The 22546-nt window shown below is 40.4% G+C and overlaps 1 protein-coding gene across 3 annotated transcripts in view; it reads right to left on the bottom strand.

Moving 5' to 3' along the window:
* The window catches only part of CAMKMT (calmodulin-lysine N-methyltransferase), a 247424-nt gene that overhangs the window by 209512 nt on the left and 15366 nt on the right, over positions 1-22546 (bottom strand). For all 3 annotated transcript variants that reach the window (XR_014562774.1, XM_083733738.1, XM_083733739.1), the window contains exon 3: positions 19372-19436. Coding sequence is in view for 2 of the 3 variants with exons in the window: in XM_083733738.1 (XP_083589864.1) it covers positions 19372-19436 (65 nt within the window). In the remaining variant the exon portion in view is untranslated. The remainder of the gene's footprint in view (positions 1-19371; positions 19437-22546) is intronic.

Below are 22546 nucleotides of genomic sequence, written 5' to 3'. Positions count from 1 at the left end.
AGGTACATGCTCAAGCGCTTGATTAACACTGCAATAACCAAATAGCATAGGAATGGCATAAAACCATGCTATGTCAAGTTCTGCTTCTCCTCCTCTCTGCCCTCTTTTGACCCTCTCTGCCAAAAGGCACATTTTTTAAAAAAGGTGTGAGATAAAAAGCACTGGGGAACCTTGCAGCATCTTACTTTTTTACTCCATTATCATTTCACTCCAACCTTTCCATTTTTCACTATACCCATGCATACCTGACAACTAAAGATCACACTCAATGCACCTGATGAAGTAGGCTCTAGTCCATGAAAGCAAATGCCAAAATATAACGTGTTGGCGTTTTTCTAAGTAGCCACAAGGCACTTTGTTCTTTTTGCTGCAACAGACTAACTCGGCTACCCCTCTGACAATCTGCAATGCAGTAGCGCTTGCAAATGCTGCTGGGGCACAATGCCTGGGATCAGCTGGCAGCACAGAGCCAACACCACAGGCCATTGTGATGTCATGCAGCAGCAGCCCTTTGCATCCACATTTTAGACATGGAACAAAAGGTAAGAGGGGAAGATAGCACTTAAATAACCAGTGGTGGATGGATGTTTAAAAACAAGAAATCAGATACGTACATCAAGCTTTTTAAAAAATAATACTAATAATAATCCAGTACGTATGTGGCTCAGGATGGATGGCATGCTTTCACTATCCAAATATCTCTGCCTCCACTCCTTCAAGGAGGAGTGAAGCAGCGATTTTGTCCACTTCCCCCTCATGGGCCACTAAAATATATGTGAAGGTTAGCAAGTTGCTTAACCCATACCAGCTGGGATGAATTACTTCTGTACAATCTCAATATGCCGTCATTAAAAGAGCAGTTGTGTTTTCAGCGTCTCTGGTGTTTAATATTAGGGGACCAATTACTGCCTCTCTTTCGGAAACTCCTGAACCTGCGTGGTTTTTTAAAAGAAGGTTAACAGGCAAAAATATTCTAGTCACCGTTTTAAATTTCAGAAGGCACGTATCAGCAAAATGCATCTGTTTATTTAGAAAACCTTAAGCTTTAACTGTGTAATCAGAAATTCAAATACAGAAATACGGCTACCTACACATCTCAATCTTGTCGCTAAGTACAATAAATGACTTTGGGTTACAATATATATGTTGCTTTTGCAAGAGATTTGAAGGAGAGGGGATCATTTGTCTCTGTCTTGCTTCTGAAGATCCTGGGGTTTATGAGACCCTAAAAATCATCCTGTTCCAAGAATTTCTAAGCAATACACTAAAATGAACACAGGGTTTTGTCTCCAACACCATCAGATAGTTCCAATGGCAATTATGAGGTGATAATAGCTGTGAGCAGGGATAGGCAATCTGGGCAGTGCACATTGTGGGGTGTGAAACACAGAGCAGTCAAATACAACATTCCTAGAGTGGACATAAAAAGGGGGTGTCTGGACCAGCCAGTCGGAACTTCCTGTTTCCTCCTGGGCTGGGACAAACTTCCTCTACATGTGACCAGAGGTGGGTGTCACCCCACCTGGGCAGGTAAGAAAATAGCACAGGGGAGACAGCCATCTCTCTCTCTCGGACTCAATTCCTCGAAGAAGCAACATCTCCTTAGCCTGAGATGCTCTCTTGGCTTCCAGCCAAGAAAGGACAAAGGAACTATCACCTTATGGGATAGATTCCAGGTGTATATATCTTGTAACTTAAGTCTGCCTTCTGGGACCCATCTGTGAACAGAATGTATGTGAGTAAACTATTGTATAGATTTATATAAGGCAGTGTTGTGTCTATTCATTTAAGAGGGAATAAAGGGGATTTACCAAGAAACTTATTTTAGAGGCTTATGCAAGCCTGGCAAAGACGTTATCCGCTGTGAAAGTTTAAAAAGGGGAATGTTACTCTGCTAAATTGTAGAACACAAGTTGGGAAGAATATAATTAAACAATATATCGTCTCCTGCCTCCCTGAACATTCCCACACACATCAATGGAAGGTCCTTAAATCTGGAACTCTACGATTACTGAACCAGAAGTGGCAGCATAGCTGGAATACTGTTGCTTTCCCAGCTTCCAAACACAGAGTGCCACTAGCACTTACCGGAGGAAGAAGGGTGTGGTACAGGGAACTCTGAGCTGTGCAGGCACATAACTGCAAGAGTGGAAGATTGGCTCAACCATACCACAATGCACCAAGTTCCTGTGCCTTCCTCCTCCAGTAACTACCAGTGCAATGGCATGTTGTGTTTGAAACCCAGGACAGCAGCAGTTCCCCTCCTGTACCACTACACCAGCTGCTACTGCACCAATCAGAGATTAATAGATCCTGATGACAGGAATGGACTTGGAGCAAAAGGCCAGAGGCAGAGCACAAGATCCTCCTAAGGGTTTGGGCATCATGCTGATTACAGGAAGAGGCAGAAATGTGGGGTGGCGAAGTTCCAGGTTACTGAGAACTCTTAAGGGATTTTCTTCTCCAAAGCACCTACGGGTGTGGTAGGGAAGAGCTCAATGGTATCAAATGATATTAAAGGGAAACCAGCAAAACATGAGAAGAGAAGACTCCTTGGAAAAGACCCTGATGTTGGGAAAGATGGAGGGCACAAGGAGAAGGGGACGACAGAGGATGAGATGGTTGGATAGTGTTCTCGAAGCTACCAGCCTGAGTTTGACAAAACTGCAGGAGGCAGTGGAAGACAGGAGTGCCTGGCGTGCTCTGGTCCATGGGGTCACGAAGAGTCAGACACGACTAAACAGCTAAACAACAACAACAGCAAAAAGAATTGTCTGAACGCCCCCCCCCCAAAGTTTTCCTCAGTCCCTTGTAAAGCCTTAGGAAGGCACTGAAACAAAAACAACAGTTTAGCATTTTTCAATAGTTTCGAAACTATATGCACCGCATTTATGAGCTGCATTGTGCAAACTTCATCTTTTATTTTTAAGCTACATTGAATGCATTTGCATTACTCAGTATAAAACCGTCTGGTGATTAATGCACTGTCAGCAGGGGAAACCGTTAAGCATACTTTAATATGCCCAATTTGCACAGGAATCACTAGACCTAATGGTCATTCATTTCAGAAGATGGTTGTACAGAAACAATAAAAGATTGTGCTCAGTGAGTGTGGTATAAGCAGGAACAAATGAATATTGTAAATACCACAGCGACAGCTTGTAGGGTTAGGTGTCTAAAACATGGGATGTAGATGCTGGAAAGGTATGTTGTTGCTCAAAACCCTGCTTGGTCATGAAGCTCTAAGAATATACAGATTATAACATGCCCTAAGCCTTTACGAGAGGTGAGGAAAATCTAATTAAATGGGATTCACAGTTGTAGGCTTGGTTCAGGCAGGGTTGGAGCACTGAATATCTGCAATCCCTTTCTGCAGGAGGCTACCACTAGCTTTAGTAAGTAGTGTCATCAAGCAACACTGAACCAGGAGTACTTTTTACCCTGATTGGAGAGTCTGGTAAGATCTTGGTTCCTGTAGAGTATTTGTGCGGTGCTCAGTTTGTTTGTGAAATTGGAAACATTTTGCGATGTATGCTTCACATGATTCCGATTACACTCTGGTCCATCAAGGAGTCCCCCAGGATATGTTGGGCTCATGATTTCAAGGATTCTTTCTACTTCCTGTAGGCACTTCAGTCTGAGCCATCAAAGCAGTGCAGCTTTTATTTGAGGACAGAGGAGCACAACAGTTATAGCCGTTTGATTTGATAAATGCTTAGCTTCTCTAGTTCTCGACAAAGTAATTGTTAACGTTTGCCAGTTAAGGCACAAAATCCATTTTCCAGACCCAGTAGATTGATTTTTCTCCATTGGTGTTATTTTATGGAGTTCTTGCGACACATTACAACAAAGCGAGCTTCACTCCAGTAAATATGCAAACTGAATTTAGCGGGTGGAGGGAGAGGAGAAAGAAAATTACAATTTGGCTAACCAGAATCAGCATAAAGAATCAACCAAACCTCTCCACACATGCAAATGTGTACACACAGGCATATCCTGTGAATATGAGCTAGTCAGACATGTGCAAACCATTTTGTGTACGTGCCTTGACAGGGAATGACTAGTCCCTTCAGTTAATTTGCACACATGGAACTGTAATGCATAGCAATCCTACAGGTATGCAACATATACATTTCTGCACATATACATTTCTGTGTCAGTTTGTAATTACTCTTGATAAACCAATTACCTACAGCCAAGTTAGAGATTGCATGTTAGCTGCACAGAACATGACTCAAAATGAGTTACAAACTTGCTGCTCAAACCTTTCCAGATCCAACAGTGACTGGAAACCTCCACTTGGTTACCATAGACAACAAAAATAAAATATTCTCCCCACACTCCTAGAAATCCCACCATATACTTCAAAATGGGAGCCTTCTAGGAAAATTGATGAGAGTTTCAGGAAAGATGACAATTCTTATTATCTGAGCACAGAAAACAACCTTCAGTACAGCACAGTATCTGCACCAAAACTTCCAATTTGACACAGGAGACTTTATTGGTAGACCCTGTAAAATTTACTTAGTTGCTATATTTAGATACCATCTTTCTGTCAATGGGCTCAGGTGGAGTCCAAAAGAAAATGATGGTTTAAATACAACAAATAATGCCACAAAAAGGAAAGGGGAAGGGAATGGAAGAAGAAAAATAATATGCAGGTTCCACCTCTTAAATACAGGTTATATCATGCCAGGGGGAACTGCCAGTAGGGGAGAAGCCAAAAGACAGTTGATCCAAACCAGGCCAATGCAGAAGAACAAATGGATCACATCTCTGTGCCTATCTTTCCAATTTGGTATTTCAGCGCAGGGCAGGAAAATGACAGATTCTCTCTTCAAGCTGTCCACTAAACATAGGAAGCTGCCTTATACTGAGCCAGACCACATACCTCAGCATTGCCTAGGCTGAATGAAAGTGGCTCTCCCACACCCACTTGCAGATGCCAGGGATCACTACTGAGTGATAGGCATTCTTTCAAACAAGGTTATCCTGAATAGGCATAAGAACATTTCTTGTTTTGCATACAAAGTCTTGGATCCTGCCAATTCAAATGTCCCCTGCCCCATTGCAACCGAGAAAATTAAGGTAGTGTTTTTTATCAAGCAGAAATGGAGAAAAAGGCAGTGTCTATTCCTCAAACCTGTTCTCAATTCTTTGTCCCCAGATTTCCCAAATCTAAGCTTCTTCTGAGTTTTGACCAGAGTAAAGTGTGCTGTGGTGGTTAGAGTGTCAGACTAGGCTAGTCAAAATCCTCATTTGGCTATTGAAATTACTGTGTGACTTTGGGCCAGTCATTATCTCTGATTTTAACCCCTCACTGGATTTCTCTAAGAATAAAATGAAATAAAGGAGAATGGTTTATGCCACCTTATGCGCCTTAAAGGAAAAGTGGAGTATAAAAGGATATAAACATTACAAAATAAATATAACTAATACAGAATATAAATATATATGTAATACCAAAAAAATTATTGGGGCACATGCAGTAGCCATAGACAAATAAAGGTGTATTTTTGGCTATATCTTCATAAAATGTCATTTTATAAGCATTGTTACTTGCTCCAAGACTTTAGCAATGGTGTGAGCGAAATAAACTAAATAGATATGAAATAGTTGTTTTTACTTATAAAGGAGAATGAGGACAAATTATTGATATGTCTGAATTCTAGCCTTCTTACACAAAAGCAATACAAAAAACATGGCACATCTCTAAAGCTTTCCTATGGGCAGTACGTAATGGCGAAGGGAGAAAAACTTATTTTAGGGAGGAAAATCCCTCCTTTCATGTTTAAGAACTGGCATGTCCCCACCTTTCCAAAACCTGAGGAAATCATTCATGGAGTCAGTTTTATCGAAAACTCACAGAGAGGTTAAACAGTGGGTGGCATTTTCTTTCACCAATTCCAAACATTTAACTTCTCTCATACGAATAGGTTCAAAACTGCTGAACGTAGTTAATTATTTTATTTTTCTGAAGCTATGCCTTACTAATTCACTATTCACAAAGTTTACACTATCAAAAGAATATAGCTTAATCAGCATTATGTGCCTACTAAACGGACATTTGTACTTTTAATCCATTTTAATCTCAACTAAAAAGGTAGGGGAATTTCCAAACATTTATATTAAACACATTGCTAATTAAAAGGATATTTTTCCACTCTTCTGATCAGCCTAATGTAAAATGCCAAACCACTTCTTAAAGAGCAATCAGTTTAAAATGAACAAGTCAGCTTTATTTCAAACTTTACCTTACAGATATAGTCAGAAATCTAACAACATTCACTAAAAGTGGAACAAAAAAAAGTTGTAGAGAAAAAGGGAACTCAGGGGGGGGAAGCAATTTTGTTTCTGGAACCTCATCCTGTACATTATCACTGTACTGTACTTACTGAACAGATTTTACACAGTATTACTGAATGAATTGTTTCCCATTATACTTTTGCATGCTCTCTGGCTCCCCCTATCAAAGAACTGAAGGAGATCTGTCATCTGTGATTTTTTTCTGAGCACACTTTCAGATACAGTATATACCTCAAATATTCAACCATTTCAAAAAACGGCATGACTGATTTTCACATTGTCTTCAGAAATTATCTACCAACTATAGCAGTGTGTCCAAAAAGCTAAACTGGGAAATAATAAGCCTCTACTCTGAATTCACTAGGTGGTCTTAGGCAAGCTACAATAATATTTCAGCCTCAACCCCACATGCACAATATGGGGTCATAATAACACTGGTCTGCTTTGCAGTGTTGATACACTATACTATGACATTTTAAGAGAACTAATATTATTTTTGTTGTTATTTATTGAAATGTTTTTTAAAAAAGGTTTACAATGAAAGACTCCCCTACTTCCAAAACAAAAAAAAATTCCTTCCAGTAGCACCTTAAAGACCAACTAAGTTAGTTCTTGGTATGAGCTTTCGTGTGCATGCACACTTCTTCAGATACATCTGAAGAAGTATCTGAAGAATGTATCTTAAGAAGTGTGCATGCACACGAAAGCTCATACCAAGAACTAACTTAGTTGGTCTTTGAGGTGCTACTGGAAGGAATTTTTTTTGTTTTGACTATGGCAGACCAACACGGCTACCTATCTGTAACTCCCCTACTTCCCACCAAGATAATGAATTAAATGATTTGAACAATCAAAATTATAAGCCACCCTGAGATCATATGATAAAGAATGGGATAAATGTTTTCTAAGTAAATAATACAACTGCCACCTGTTATTATTAAATTACAAATCTTAAATGACTTAACACTGGTTTTAAAAAAATATTTTGAGGCTTTGATTAGTATATGAAAAAGCTGAGCATTTATCTTACCGAATATACAAGATATATTTTTCTATGTACAGAAGAGTTGTATCTGACTAAACCCTACTCAGAGCAGGCCCAATAAAACTAAACCTATTAATCTGAGTAGGACTAACACTGCCTACAACCCAATAGACTTAGGTTAGTTAAACCTACTGATTTCAAGGGTCAGCAAACTTTTTCAGCAGGGGGCCTGTCCACTGTCCCTCAGACCTTGTGGGGGGCCAGACTATATTTTTTTGGGGGGAATGAACAAATTCCTATGCCCATCAAATAACCCAGAGATGCATTTTAAATAAAAGCACACATTCTACTCATGTAAAAACATGCTGATTCCTGGACCATCTGCGGGCCAGATTTAGAAGGCGATTGGCCCAGATCCGGCCCCCGGGCCTTAGTTTACCTACCCATGGTCTACCCCAAGTATGACTTAGTCAGATATAACTTTTTTCCAAAACAAGGATAGACATCTTGCATTAGATTACATTGCCAGACTCCCTTCAATCTATTGTTCTCCAACAACGTGCATTAAAAATGCAGCCTTGAAAACTAAGGCTACCTGGAGAGTGGAATGAGAAACTCTGATGAGTCCCAACCCACAATATAAAAAAGGAATATAAAAGAAGAAGGCGCTATCAAGTAATTGGTATAGATGGTAATGTTTTGCCTAGGAAGAGAAGAATGGAGTGTGCCCCACCCCCTCTGAAGCAGGAACAGAAGGAGATTATCAAGAAGCGCTTGCAGAATGTGGATCACTCCCTTGTTACTTCTGCATCTAACTGAGTGACATGTTACATGAAATGCAGGAACAGTGTGTGCCTCTCTTGCCGTTAAAGAATGTCATCCTATCCTTTTCCCTAGGTAGCTTGATGGCATGTCCTTCCAGGCGTGATAGATCAGTAGCTGCCACAATCTCGGTCCACAGAGCAGCTCAGGTATCTCTGAGCCATCCAGGGAGACCTATGAAGAAACCTGTAGGCCTCTAAGCAAAACTTCACATTTTAAATCAGGAGGAAGTGGAGGGGGTTGAGAAGAAGAGAGAAAACACCCTTTAGCCAGTTGAATGATATGGAGGAAGACAGGTGCGAGGAAGAACGGATTCCATGTTGCCAAACACTCCAAGAGAGTTAGTCCGCTATTAAATTTTGAAGGAAAATCTGAATTGAGAAAGCTATTATCATCAAAGAGACAGAATGCATGCGCACACACAAAATGTTTAATGGAGTTAAAAATGGGCTAAAAACAATTTCCCCACAAAAAGTCCAACAAATGATTTATTAAGGGTGGTGGGAGAAGGTCAGAATAATGGGGAAGGGTTTAACAAAAATTATTTCATCTCAAAAGAAAATGGGAACCCGCGCTAGTAAATACGGTGTTTTAATGCAGTTCCCCCCTCTTTTCATTGGGCTTAAACCCTGACAGAACACATTAGGAACCAGAGTTAGTAGCAAAAAGAAAGTGAATCAACAGACAATTTATGAGTTAGTAATCTTTTTAAGGAATCTCTTTTCTATCCTTGAGAGAATGTGAACAGAAATTTAACAACCAACAACATGCAGCCAGGCACTCAAGAACCTAACCTGCAAACTCAAGCTATAGCACTAGAGAAATTAGAATACACTCACACAGACTCTGAGCAATAACTGGTTAACACATTGATCCTGAGGCTCTGTGTAGAAGTCTATTTTTTAAATAGATTTAACTTTGATTAAACAATTTATTCCAGGATTATCAAAACAGGTAAAGGATTGTTTGAAATTGTACTCTTGCTTTTTTGTACTACTTTAAAAAAAAGCACACTTCAAATTACTTGCATGACAATCTCTCCAATTTATCAAATCCGTCTTACAAGCTTAACATTTATGCAACGGTTCAGCAAATTTTAAAATAATTATCCATATATGAAAGCCAGCCATAAATCACCAGCTAAGATACCAATAGATTCATAAAAGATATAGTCCTTTTCTCAGATATCGCAGACCATTTAGCATCAGAGTCAGCAATAACACTAACACACACCCCCCAACACAAAAACATTTAAATACATTTGCAGCTTTTCAGGGTTGATCACCAAAGTCTGCAGCTAATGGTTATTTAACTGCTTCCTTAAAAGAATGCTAGTGTGGACAGTTCTGAAACTGTAGCGCCCCCTGCTGCTGCTTCAATTTCAGAAGAGGTGTGGTGTGTTTTTTCCAGGCGGACACCCACTATTTCTTTTAAAGTTTTGCTTTTCTGCATAACACACAGAAAGATTATAAACCTTGAAATGCTGCACTTCTCACTTACAGAGCCTATGCCTGCAATTCTATTCACATACTGGAGATTTACGTCCAGTATGTGAATTCAATTAGGCCGTTTCTAATCATGTTTTTCAAAAGTAAATTCCATTAAGTTAGACTGTCTCTCTATTTAATGCGCTAAGAATTGTGGCCTGTGAGACTTAACATACATGGCTAGGACAGCAGAGCAAATAGGTTTTCGCACACTTTTTCAGAGTAAAAGGTATCTAACGCAAATATTTGGTCCTGTCACTTTTACTTGGTGCTTTTTTTCTTAGAAAAATGTTTAGGGGTACTCTCATTTGGACTCAAGAAAATCACAATTTTATAGTTCAAATTGGGGGAAAATAAATACAGTAAATGGACAAAAGTACAAAGTTACACAAAATGTTTAGGGATATGCATACCTCTGCCCCCCCCCCCAAAGCACTGCTTTTACTACTCCCTCACCCTGACTCTGGGGTTGCGGCGCTCATCTCGCTTTATTGGCCGAGGAAGCCAGCGTACAGCTTCCGGGTCATGTGGCCAGCATGACTAAGCCGCTTCTGGCGAAGCAGAGCAGCACATGGAAACGCCGTTTACCTTCCCACCGGAGCAGTACCTATTTACCTTTCCTCTATTATGAAAAAGCAACTCCTTAATTAAAAGAAACAATAGTGTCTCTCTCAATATATACAGTGGTACCTTGGGTTAAGTACTTAATTCATTCCAGAGGTCCGTTCTTAACCTGAAACTGTTCTTAACCTGAAGCACCACTTTAGCTAATGGGGCCTCCTACTGCTGCCGCGCCGCGGGAGCCCGATTTCTGTTCTCATCCTGAAGCAAAGTTCTTAACCCGAGGTACTATTTCTGGGTTAGCGGAGTCTGTAACCTGAAGCGTATGTAACCTGAAGCGTCTGTAACCCGAGGTACAACTGTATACACAGGTTTGCAGACTACCCAATACAACTGCTATCAGCTATTGGGTGTCCCGGTAATACTGTACTGGTATAAGATATTGGGTAAGAGAATGAGGTACAAAATAATGCAGTCTCTGGTTCAAAAGCCACCTCTGCAATGAACTTACTAAGTGCCCTTAGACTTTCCCAGGTTTAGTCCAGCCACTTGCAATTTGGGGGTGATAACAACAACAACAACACTGGCCTACCTTACAGCTTTATTGTAAACCATGAGTAGCCACATTGTGCTGTCCAGGTGTGGATCACAATTCCCATCATGGGCGTAGCCAGGTTTTTTGTTGGGGGGGCAGGGCTTTTGTTAGGAGGGGCAGAACCTCAGTTTACTATTTTTTTATTGATTTTTATTGATGGGGCAGCTGCTCCTCCCTGCCCCCTGTGGCTGCACCCATGATTCCTATCATCCCTTGCCATTGGCTGGTTAGGATAGGTGGGAGTTTACATACAAAACATGTGGAGTGCATCATATTCACTGCCCCCCTTGTAAACGAGATCATACATGCATATAACACTCTAAGCAGATAAATTCTAGATTATATAATATAACCCTTATGCACTGTACGTAAAGGTAAAAGGACCCCTGACAGTTAAGTCCAGTCGTGGACGACTCTGGGGTTGCGGCGCTCATCTCGCTTTACTGGCTGAAGGAGCTGATGTTTGTCCGCAGACAGTTTTCCCGGGTCATGTGGCCAGCATGACTAAGCCGCTTCTGGCAAAACCAGAGCAGCACACGGAAACGCCGTTTACCTTCCCACTAGAGCGGTACCTATTTATCTACTTGCACTGGCATGCTTTCGAACTGCTAGGTTCGAATGGGAACTCACCCTGTCGCAGGGAATCAAAGCGCCAACCTTCTGATCGGCAAGCCCAAGAGGCTCAGTGGTTTAGACCACAGCGCCACCCACGTCCCAATGCACTGTACATATTACATAGAATTATAAATTATGCTAAAACATAAAACAGAAGCAGAAGCATCCCACCACACACAGCCGTACATGCACACAACAATTTTTGTCATTGTGTGCAGCCTCAAATATTCTGGAAAATGACCATGTACCTATGGATCCTCTTGTTTGTTTTCTCAACTTTATGCCAGTTTTATTACCTGAAAGCAACACAGGGTATTACTGAATATACTTGTGGTTGCTTAACTGGTTTACGTTCATCACTGGATGCATAAGGTGATAATTTTGAAAGAAGATCAGTGGGGGAAAGGTATTTGATACCTTTAATTTTTAAATATGACTCCATAACATAACTCCCCAAATGTATTTTGATTGTATTAATGAAATATGGAGCTCCATAGTTGTAAATATGAAGAACTGTCTGTTGTTTGGTCATGCCAGTTTGGGGGGGGGGGATAAACCCACAGAAAGGTCAGTATTCTTCATATTGTAAACATATTTTCTCACACAGATATGTATTTTACTTGAAGTGTCTGTCATAACTTCTGTAAATGTTGATACTTTTTGTCATATTTTTTTTTAAAGGGTATTTCCTATTTTTCCTGGAACCCTGGTCACATAAGAAAAAAATCTGTTCCTCTTGTTTTCCCCAACCTATCAGCACTTTCAACTGTATTAATCTTGCCAACAATTTTAATTCTGTACTTGCAAACATACAAACTAAATGTCCTGTCCTGAATAAACAAGAGGATTTCATAAGCTCTTGGGCCACTTGAACACCTGAGCCATTATCAGTTAGAACTACCTTGGGCACATTAACAGCACACTAATGGATTCTACCCTCTCAGAGGACAAGACACACACAGACACACACACACTTTATTTACTACAAAAAGCCGCTGGTAATTTGCATATATTAATTCATTTAAGCATGTGCACATTTCAAATTACCCTTTGTTTAGTACTGAAGCTGGGTTTAAAATATATATGTATGAGGAAGCACAGCTGGGAAACACAATGGCAAGGCTAGCTTAAAACTATACAGGTGGCAACCCTACTAAGCTGCGCCCATCAAGCATAAACAATTCTTTCGCATGTATTTGATAGGAATGGTGCTGGCAGAAACCAAGCACATATGCACCAAATTCACCAAACATAAGTATTAGTGGAAGGTCGGAACTCCATCATTTAGTCCTATCTCACAGAAAGATGGGTCTGCCATACTGTTTAGACACACCATCGCCAGCAGAAATGTTGGCTAGGATCCCTAAACGCACCCAGCTGCTGCAAATTCTCTCCACCAGCTTGCAAGAGCATCAAGAGAATAAAAACATTCAAAACCTTCTTCCTCAAGCTATCAGTATTTCAATAGGAATTTTATTAATAAGCCAGTGTCGTTTTACAAGTGGTTTATGAATGAGTAACAATATCTATAGACAACCATCACAAAATACAATTATAACCTAACAAAACATGGGACTCTAGCAATTACCCTCTTAAGACAATAGCAGTTGACATCTGTTACCTCTAAGCTGTTTATACAGAGCCCTAATATAACCTTTTAAAAATCCATATATATTTTAGCAGAGAATGTATGTGCATGCATAGATGCTAACATGTACATACTTACACTGAGTTTTTCTTCCTGACTTGTAAAGAGCTAGATCACAAGGATAGATCACAAATAGCTTTTAAGTAGGGCAGTAAGAAAACTGAACTGATTACTAACTCCCAAACTCTTTTTTAAAAAGAAAGAATTCTCTGCTCACTACTTTATTTTCCAGCATGCTTTTGTAAAGGGGAAAGCTCAAAAGAACATTTTTACAATTCATACCAAAATTCCAAGGTGCAGGGTTTCACAGGTTTACTGTGAATCAGGATTCAGGAATTACAGGCAATCAGTAAGAATTAGTTCAATTTAATTTTCTATCACGGGTGCACATGTGCACACAGACACACATCAAGCAACTACTGATGAATGTTAACACACATTACTTAAATGAAGTTTATTCATGTTTAATATAATGCTGCCAGCTAGTGGCAACATCTTATTTTGAACTAATGTCTACTTTATGCTGGGTGCATTTCTACCATTCTGCTTTGGGAGTTGGACTGGGGATAGGACGCAGAAAAGAAAAACGTTTTGGCGTAGTAAAGCCACACTAAAATGACTAAGATGTACCGTAGTTAAGGAACACAGTATTTGTAAATAGATTGACTTGTACTTTGGAATGGAGGGGGGACATGTGCATCTACAGCCTTAGTAAGACAAGGGGTTGTATTCAACCCCACCATTCTGCTTGTGCAACAGAGTTACACTTGTGCAACAGAACTTCCCTCTCCTCCTCCCCAAGCACCCTCATAATATGCTCTAGAGAGTGGGGTTACCCCTGGAGCAAACTTTTGGGTGGTGGTGCAGAGAAAAGAGAAGCAGGCTAAGACCTATTGTACAAGCAGAATACATTGGATGCTACCTGTTAAGTTGTGGGTGAACATATCAGATGACAGTGATTCTCCAAACAGCTCTTGTTTATTCACAGGTCAGAACAGAACTGAACTGAAGGGTTCAGCCAGCCTGCTTATATAGAGCTCCAGTACAACGTAACTGTAACAACTTTCTGTAACTCTCCAGTCACTGAACGTCACTTTCGATCCCTTATTTGCATATGTGGACCTGAGTGAAAACTATCTACAGTATCCCCTGCTGGCCCAGGGTGAGAACTTCAGTACATAACACTACCCAGTAATATTATTGCTTTTCTCAAGATATAAACTGCAGGGCAAAGATCCAAAGAATCTCATGCGTGTATCTGAACACCTATCTAATCCCTGTGCAACTGTTCAGCTTTTACAGCCTGACGCTTACAAGGACTCTCTAAATGCAAACCCCAATCAGGGTGGTGGGAGAAGAAGAGTGATTTGATTATTAGTCTGGCCACCACTCTAGGGGAAAAAATTAAATATTAAAAGAGGCAATATAAAAGCATTTCCAAAAATATCAGTCAGAAACTGCCATAAAAATAATATTCTGTGTTCGAATAATACATGTTCAATAATCATAAGGTTTGCCATTTTAATCCATGGTGTTCTCAGCCCCTGCGGTTGTTTTGTTCTCTAGCTTCACACTCTGCTGACATCAGCAATCACACACACACCTTGGGTTCCCTCCCTCAGTCCTGGTATTAGTCCCTTGGCAACATGTAAATCCCATGGAACTCCTTTCTCCTGTAAATTTGTGAATTACTTCTCCTACCTGGCAGTACTTCAAGAACACATTTTCTAAGCGCTCTTTGGACTGACTTCATAATAAAGCCTGAGGCACTCAAAAAGGATGAAAGCTTCAAAGTTGAGACTGAATTGCCCTGAACATTTTCCCTACACAATTACCTATCCTTTAGATTTTGTTGTTCTTATTGTTGTTCCGAGGTCAAAAGTTAGTTTGTGAAATTGACATTTTTCTGCTTCTGAAATGTCAGTGTGCAATGAAGTGTAATCTCAGGTTCCTAAGAAACAAAGGGGAGGGGTTTTGTGTTTTTTTAGGTGAATCAGGTGTATTTAAGAACAGTTTCATATTACTGCCTATGAAAGTCCACGTTAGCTTTTTTTGACTTTATGATTAACCTATAGAAATATATTTTTATTTTTATATGGGTTGTTTGGTGTTTGTAAACAGAAAAAAGATTATGTAAGTTAAGCACTACTTTGGTATGAGTAATTTTATTCCTCAAAATGGTATCTTTACTTCTTTTCATATCCAGATATCATGTTCATTTCCAGTGTCACTACATGTCAGAATTATCTAAGGCTATGTCAAAGGTCTAGCAACTAAAGGGACCCTCATTCTAACCAGATCAAGGGCTCAGAAAGCAGTTTAGGTCATCCATGCCATTATATCCCAAAGATGTGGCACATTTTACTTTCCCCACCATCCAAAATCAGAGGGCTCGATTCAACTCAATCCCATTCAGAGTAGACTCAATGAAGTAAATAAACCTAAATTATTCATCTCCATTAACTTCAGTGGGTCGACTCTGAGTATCACTATCAATGAATGCCACCCTAAACCACTCACTTGCAGTGATCACAATCTGATAATCCTGGGTAAACTCAGATTTACAAGGAACAAAAGGCAGGATCTGTATTATGTGAAGCATGAATGTTAAAGAATGGTTTCATGCTACTGCCCAGGGAAGAAAATGTTAGCTTTGTCTTTACTTTGAGAGGGTGCAGAGGGTCACCAGCAATAAAAACTGGTTCAAGAGCACAAAGAATGCTTTTTTGTGATGGTACTCACAGAGTACTCACACAGCACCATCACCTATTTTCATTTTACTGCCCATGGCAGCCGTTTTATGCTGGCATCCATGGCACTTTTATCAAGATTTGTGTACCAGCACCTCATTTGTTTTAACCAAACAAAAGCACTGGGAAGGGCATACTGATGCCTAAGTTGCATACTCACAGCCGAGAAATCTCAATGCCCATTAAAATACCTTACAAAAGTTCAGCAGGTGGGGGAAAAGGCAGAGAATGAGCCAGGAAAGAAGGCAAGAGAGAAAGAAGTTTAGGCTGGACAATCTGTAGCAGCAAAGAGAAGCAAACAAACAAGGAGGTATGATTATGAGCAGCCCAAAGCTGTGACAATTAAATGTGTCATGCACTGAAATCCAGGGGCTTGGGAGACATCCAGTTCTTCATAGGACTGGGTTGTGATATATATATATTACAAAATGTTCCCATAGCCAACGATATAAAAAAGGAAAATTCCAAAGGAAAATTCTCTACGCAGATGATGCGGTACTACTCTCTTACTCCAGAGTGGGTTTAAGGAGGGCACTAAAGATTTTTGCAACATATTGCCATTCTAATCATCTGTCTATCAACCACACCAAGTCTAAAGTACTGATATTTTCAAGGAGTTGAAAACTTTATTCATGGAAGCTGGAGGGCACGAAAATCGAACAAGTACATAAATTTAAATACTTAGGAATTTATTTTCAATATAATTTAGGGTGGAAAGCGCACGTTGAATATCTTCAAAAGAAGACAAAAGCCCTATCACACTCCCTCCTCCGTTTTTTCTACCCTGAGGGGGCCTTATTCATCCCTGCGGCCTTGAAAGTGTATAGCATCAAAGTGATGGCCACAATGGCCTATGCTGCACCTTTATGGGCTGCCTTTGCAAACCTCTCACCTTTAGAGACACTTCAAAGCCAATTCTTACGCCGACTTTTAAAATTACCAACATGCGTAAGTAATGCGGCTATTCGCTTAGAAATGAAGATCCCCTCAGTGGAGTTAGTTATATGGAGGAGAGTTTTGATCTATTGGATATCCCTATGGCATAAACTCCCGAACCACTATCTAACTCAATGCATGTGGCGGGATGACTTCACAAATTTGTGGTCAGGAAAAATCCATGCCAAATTGCTGTCCTATGAGATCTCGCCCACTGAATTGCTCAAACTGGATCTAAATGTGGCAAAAAGGTGTATAAATCAAAGGCTGGATGATGCGGAGCTATACCAAAATTTCATAGCTGGTGGTGGAGCCTGCTCGCCGTTAAATTTCGGCATAACCCCTATCTACCGTGCTCCGTCCTACTTAACATCGCTTATGGCCGCGTCCACCGATATGCCTTCATTAGAGCTAGGTTCAATGTCTTTCCAACATAGATTCACTAAGGGCCAAGTCCCTTCAATGTGTGCTTGTGAAATGAAAACATCTGAATCTCTACATCATGTTATGTTTATCTGCCCTTTGTACAGTTCAGCCCGTGCTAGTATACTAAACCCCATAATCCAGCCTATGGCTGACAAACCAGTAGACCTACAGCTTGCCTGGGTTCTTCAAGATGTGGATCCTTATATTACCCTACAGGTTGCTAAATTCCTAACAGCCGTCCTCTCGTACAAGAGACGGAACGGAATGTTAGCGGATTATTGATAGTTATAAGAATTTTCTATAATGACATCAGATATTGATTTTAGTGTAGTGCCAAATTTTTTTTAATCTTAATCTTAATCTTAAACTTTTTATGAATGGCTAATATCCGTCCTTGTGAGTTGTGAACTGTATTATACTACTTGTGGTTTGTATGAGTCCGCTGTTTTATTTGATTTGTTTTGTTGTGTTGTGTTTCATGATGGGCGTAAAGCCGAATAAACATTTGTTGTTGTTGTTCCAGAGTAAGTGAAATGCTGCAGATTATTTACAAGTATAGGAGTCCTTGCTTAGAAGCAAGGTAGGCCTGGCAAGGTCCAGTCAGATATTCAGTGTACCCCCATTTGTTGCTTATGTGAATAGGCTTTTAGTTCTAGTGAATTAGAGGTTATAAGCAGGGCCGGTGTACTTGCAACCCAATATCAGCTGTCACTTTCACATCGGTGTCAATGCCACCACCACAAGGCAGTCAACACAGTTAGAGAGAAAAGCCATGAACATCTAAGTCTATTTCTGCCCTAATTGATGCTACAAAACATTTCCTGAAGGAAACAAAAGGACAAATGGTCTTTCAACTTGAAGGATGAATTGCTGACAGTTGTCTAGATAGAAGAAAGTGTTTCTGTTGCTAACTAGCAGGTAAGAGGTTTTTTACTCTTTCTAAAATGTATTATCCACATAGCAACAGATTCATAACTGTTGCTGTACAGTGGCATTCCAACCCTGAGAAGGGAAGAGCTTGCCCCTCCACACCTCACCTTGGGAGAGACTCGAATTGGTCTGTCTTGGGGGACAGCTCACCCAGGCAGGGCTGTCCAATCAGAAGCCAGTATTCTGTCCTCCAAGGTGTGGGGGCAATCATGTAACATGATTAGGAAGGAGACGTGAAATTAAACCAAGCCTAATTAAACATCAGTGGTCTAAAGCACTGAGCCTTGGGCTTGCCAATCAGAAGGTCGACAGTTCGAATCCCTGCGACGGGATAAGCTCCCATTGTTCTGTCCCAGCTCCTGCCAACCTAGCAGTTCAAAAGCACGTCAAAGTGCAAGTGAATAAATAAATAGGTACCGCTCCGGTGGGAAGGTAAATGGCATTTCCGTGCACTGCTCTGGTTTTGCCAGAAGCGGCTTAGTGATGCTGGCCACATGACCCGGAAAAACTTTCTGCAGACAAACGTCAGCTCCCTCGGCCAGTAAAGCAAGATGAGGACCACAACCCCAGAGTTGTTCGCGACTGGATTTAACTGTCAGGGGTCCTTTAACTTTTTAATTAAACATCATAGATTATACCAACTCCTATTTTCTAGATATGAAATTATAATCAGATTTAGGGCTTTGTATCATATATAATGCATGCAATGCTTTTTTTCTGGGGGTATGCATGCCCCTAAACATTTTGTGAATCTTTGTACTTTTGTCCATTTACTGTATTTATTTTTCCTAATTTGAACGATAAAATGGTGATTTTCTTGAGTCAAAATGAGAGTACCCCTCAACATTGTTTTTAGGGGGGGAAAACACTGATCGCACGTCACAGGAAGCTTACACAACAATCTGAAAGGCCACATGCCAATTTCCATGTATAAAGCCAGGATCACATCTGAGAACAGCTCAGAAACTCAGGGCAGCTTCGGAAATATTCACTGATGTCTCAAATTGCTGGTGGTGAGGGGGAACGTGATTTTTAGAAGGCTACATAAATGCATGCACAGACATTCCTAGGGGCTGCAGCATAAAAATGAACCTGAGTAACACAGAATAGCATGGTATTATTTTTACTGCAAAGCACTGTGGTATACCAGAGGCTAAGGGCATCGAATGGAGAATAGCCCACCTCTAATCAAACACATGACAAATGTGGCACTGTGATGAGCATTGCAGGCAAATATGCTAGCATAAATGTTTTGCATCCAAGTGTAACTACATCATCGCCACCACGGTAAAGAAACATAAATTACTTACAAACATTTCCTGTGTTGTCAAAACTTGTCAGAATGTCTTCAACATTTAATAGTCCGCTGTTAAATCTAGGGGGAGAAATCATAATAATCAAACAAGCAGAATTATCCCTCAAACCTTGTTTTTTTTAAAAAAAATAAAATAAAATGGTAACATCGCAGGTTTTCACAGCCTACATCCTTCATCAATATCTTTTAAAATGTCTCACCACTAGAGGGAGAAAAAGAAGACATTCAAAACCCTAATATACTGTGTTAAAATTATCACACGTTAACAAGAAAATATGAAGTTTTTATTGTTCAAAATCAGGGGTCAGCAAGGTTAATCTTGCCTGGGCCAGATCGGTCCCGCGGAGATCCCTCCATGGGCCAGATCACGTATGCGCCCACAATTTCTGGCATCTGCGCAGAAGCGATTTTTGGCGCCACAGAAGCAAGTCCCCACGCTGCGCTGCACTAGTTTAGCGCAGCGCGCAAGCGGGCAACTCAATTCAGGGGTGGCTTGTGGGCCGGTCAAACGACCTCCGTGGAATGCTTCTGGCCCATGGGCCTTAAGTTGCTGATCCCTGTTCAAAATTATAAATTTATTTGTGAGCACACAGAGGAAGATATTGATTCCTAAGCTTGCAAAAACAAGCATGCACTAAATCAGTTACAAAGGGAACCTGCAGCAAAATGCTGCAGCGTATCCCTGATGTGCTTGCATTAGGCAAAGCCTGTGGCTGAGGGCTAACTGCTCACTCAACAGTTAGTCCTCAGAGAGCGTAGAGACCTTCTGCTGTAAAGGAGTGGCACCCAAGGGTGTCCATGTGAAGGGGAACTAATCCTTTTTGACAAGCTAAGGTTCTAGTTTTTTCAGGAGAGATGAAGAAGAAGAGTTTGGATTTGATATCCCGCTTTATCACTACCCGAAGCAGTCTCAAAGCGGCTAACATTCTCCTTTCCCTTCCTCCCCCACAACAAACACTCTGTGAGGTGAGTGGGGCTGAGAGACTTCAGAGAAGTGTGACTGGCCCAAGGTCACCCAGCAGCTGCATGTGGAGGAGCAGAGACGCGAACCCGGTTCCCCAGATTACGAGTCTACCGCTCTTAACCACTACACCACACTGCGTGTACACACAAGGTAGGCCCTATCTCCCAGCTCTTCTGTCAATCATTGAGCCTTTCGTCCCCTCACTCTTGGCTCCCGCTTTCTCCATTCCTTGTAGCTTTCTGGTTCTTCTCCCTCTTGAGTTACCTTTTGTAACTCACCTCAACTAAAATTTAAGATTTCTCAGTTGATTTCTATGGATAGCTTTCTCTTCCATCTATGATAAGGTTACCAGATTTTTTTCAATGAATCTGGGGACACTTTTCAACTTCAATGGATTTTGTGTGGGGACCGATTTGTAAATCCGGGGACTGTCCCTGGGAAACGGGGCCTTAATCTATGAGGACGTTTAAAAGAACTTCTCCATTTGAACCAAGAAATGGCCTAATCAGATAGCTCATTTTGAGGTTTTAGATTTATGTCTCTTTCTTCAGTTCTCTTTTGCTCAGTTTCTCAGTAATGGGACTCTATGGTTAAATGATGAATCCTAGTTTGTTCAGTCACTTTACTGAAATTAGGCGCAAAGGAACTCTGTGCACACAGCCCATGCATAGCCTGTCTTATTAAACCTTGATTTTTGGCTTAGTGTTGCATCTGAGCACAGCCAATGCCTGTTCTAGATGTTCTAGGACACAAAATTCTTCCAACAGTCACTGGTAAAACAGAGAGACAAATTATCATGGCAGGATGTTGGCATTACATGATATAAATGCAAAAACCCACCAGAAAGACCCTCTGCAAGTGGCAAATGATGGCCAAAACTATGTACAGTGTGTTCTATGGATTAAAAGAATGTGCAGTGGAAAATGCTTTGATGTTAAAAAGGATGAAAGATTATAAAACAGAAAGTTCAAGAGTTCAAATGGAATTGGAAGCAACATGATTTTATGGTTTATCATCTTTCTTCACATGATGAAGGATCTTCACTTCTATTTCTTTGCGATATACATTTCTCCACACCAACATTGCCTAAAGGGTGCTGTTCACCAAAAAGAATATCTAGGGTACTTTTGGGAAGGGTTGTGGCTCAGTGGTAAAATACACGCTCAGCGTGCAATAGGTCCAAAATTCAATCTCCGGTATCTCCAAGCAGAGCTAGGAAAGTATACAGTTTGAAATCCTGTGATGATGAGGCCAGTTAGTACAGACGGACGTTATTGAGCTAAATGGACCAAAGGGCTGACTCAGTCTGAAACATCTTCCTGTGATCTTGTCCACAATTATACCAATATAACAGCTGATCCTATTTAAATCTCTTTATGAAATTCCAAAACACCTATCTCCACATTCTTTCTCATTTTGAAATACGCTTTGCCAAGGAATAGTCTTTCCGTTTTTTAAAAAATCAGCTCAATGTCCTGTGTAGACCAAGACCTCTTGGAAGCATGGCAGAGGAAGCAAACCTGAGTGTATACCACTTAACCTCATTTACAGAAGATAAGATTGCCCTTATGGATTGAGAGGTGCAAGTGCTCCAGATGTCTGCTATTGCCTCTCTGTGCACCTGATTTATTGGTCTTAATCTTCCCTCTCTCTCCACCCCTTCTCTTTTAGTTTCTGAACTGACACCTCAACATTCCATATTACCTGTGTGTTCAGGGGTCCCTGACAGACTGTTTGGAGGATTTATTATTTTCTTTTAACTTATGAACATATGGGTAGTTCAGTGTTCAGAGGATACAGAAACTGCTACCATATTTACGGATAAGCCCATTTTGTTTCCACAGCATTTTGCTGAGTTTGCTATTAGAAGTAAATTTCATTTGACTATATGTTGTTCTTATATTCAACTAATAAAATATTCAAAAAAGGAAAAAGAAGAAGTAAATTTCATTAAAAGATGTAAAAATGAGAAGCGGCAATCCTGATACATTAGTATACTAAAATCTGCGGTGTCCCAAGGTGCAATCAAAGCAAGGGCCAATATATATCATAACAATATATATATCTCAACTCCTTCTATAAAGATAGAAAGGTATTTTCAACAAAGCAGCAATTTATTCTTGCATCACCGAGAGATAGGGTGACATGAAATATGTGTCTCAGTCAATGAAAAACACATTCTTGACTTTTTACTTTTTTGCCACTC

This window comes from Podarcis gaigeae (assembly GCF_964106915.1).
Source record: "Podarcis gaigeae genome assembly, chromosome: 3".
Taxonomy (NCBI): domain Eukaryota; kingdom Metazoa; phylum Chordata; class Lepidosauria; order Squamata; family Lacertidae; genus Podarcis; species Podarcis gaigeae.
The sequence above is the reverse complement of the archived record's forward strand: the minus strand, read 5'-3'. Positions and strand labels throughout refer to the sequence as shown.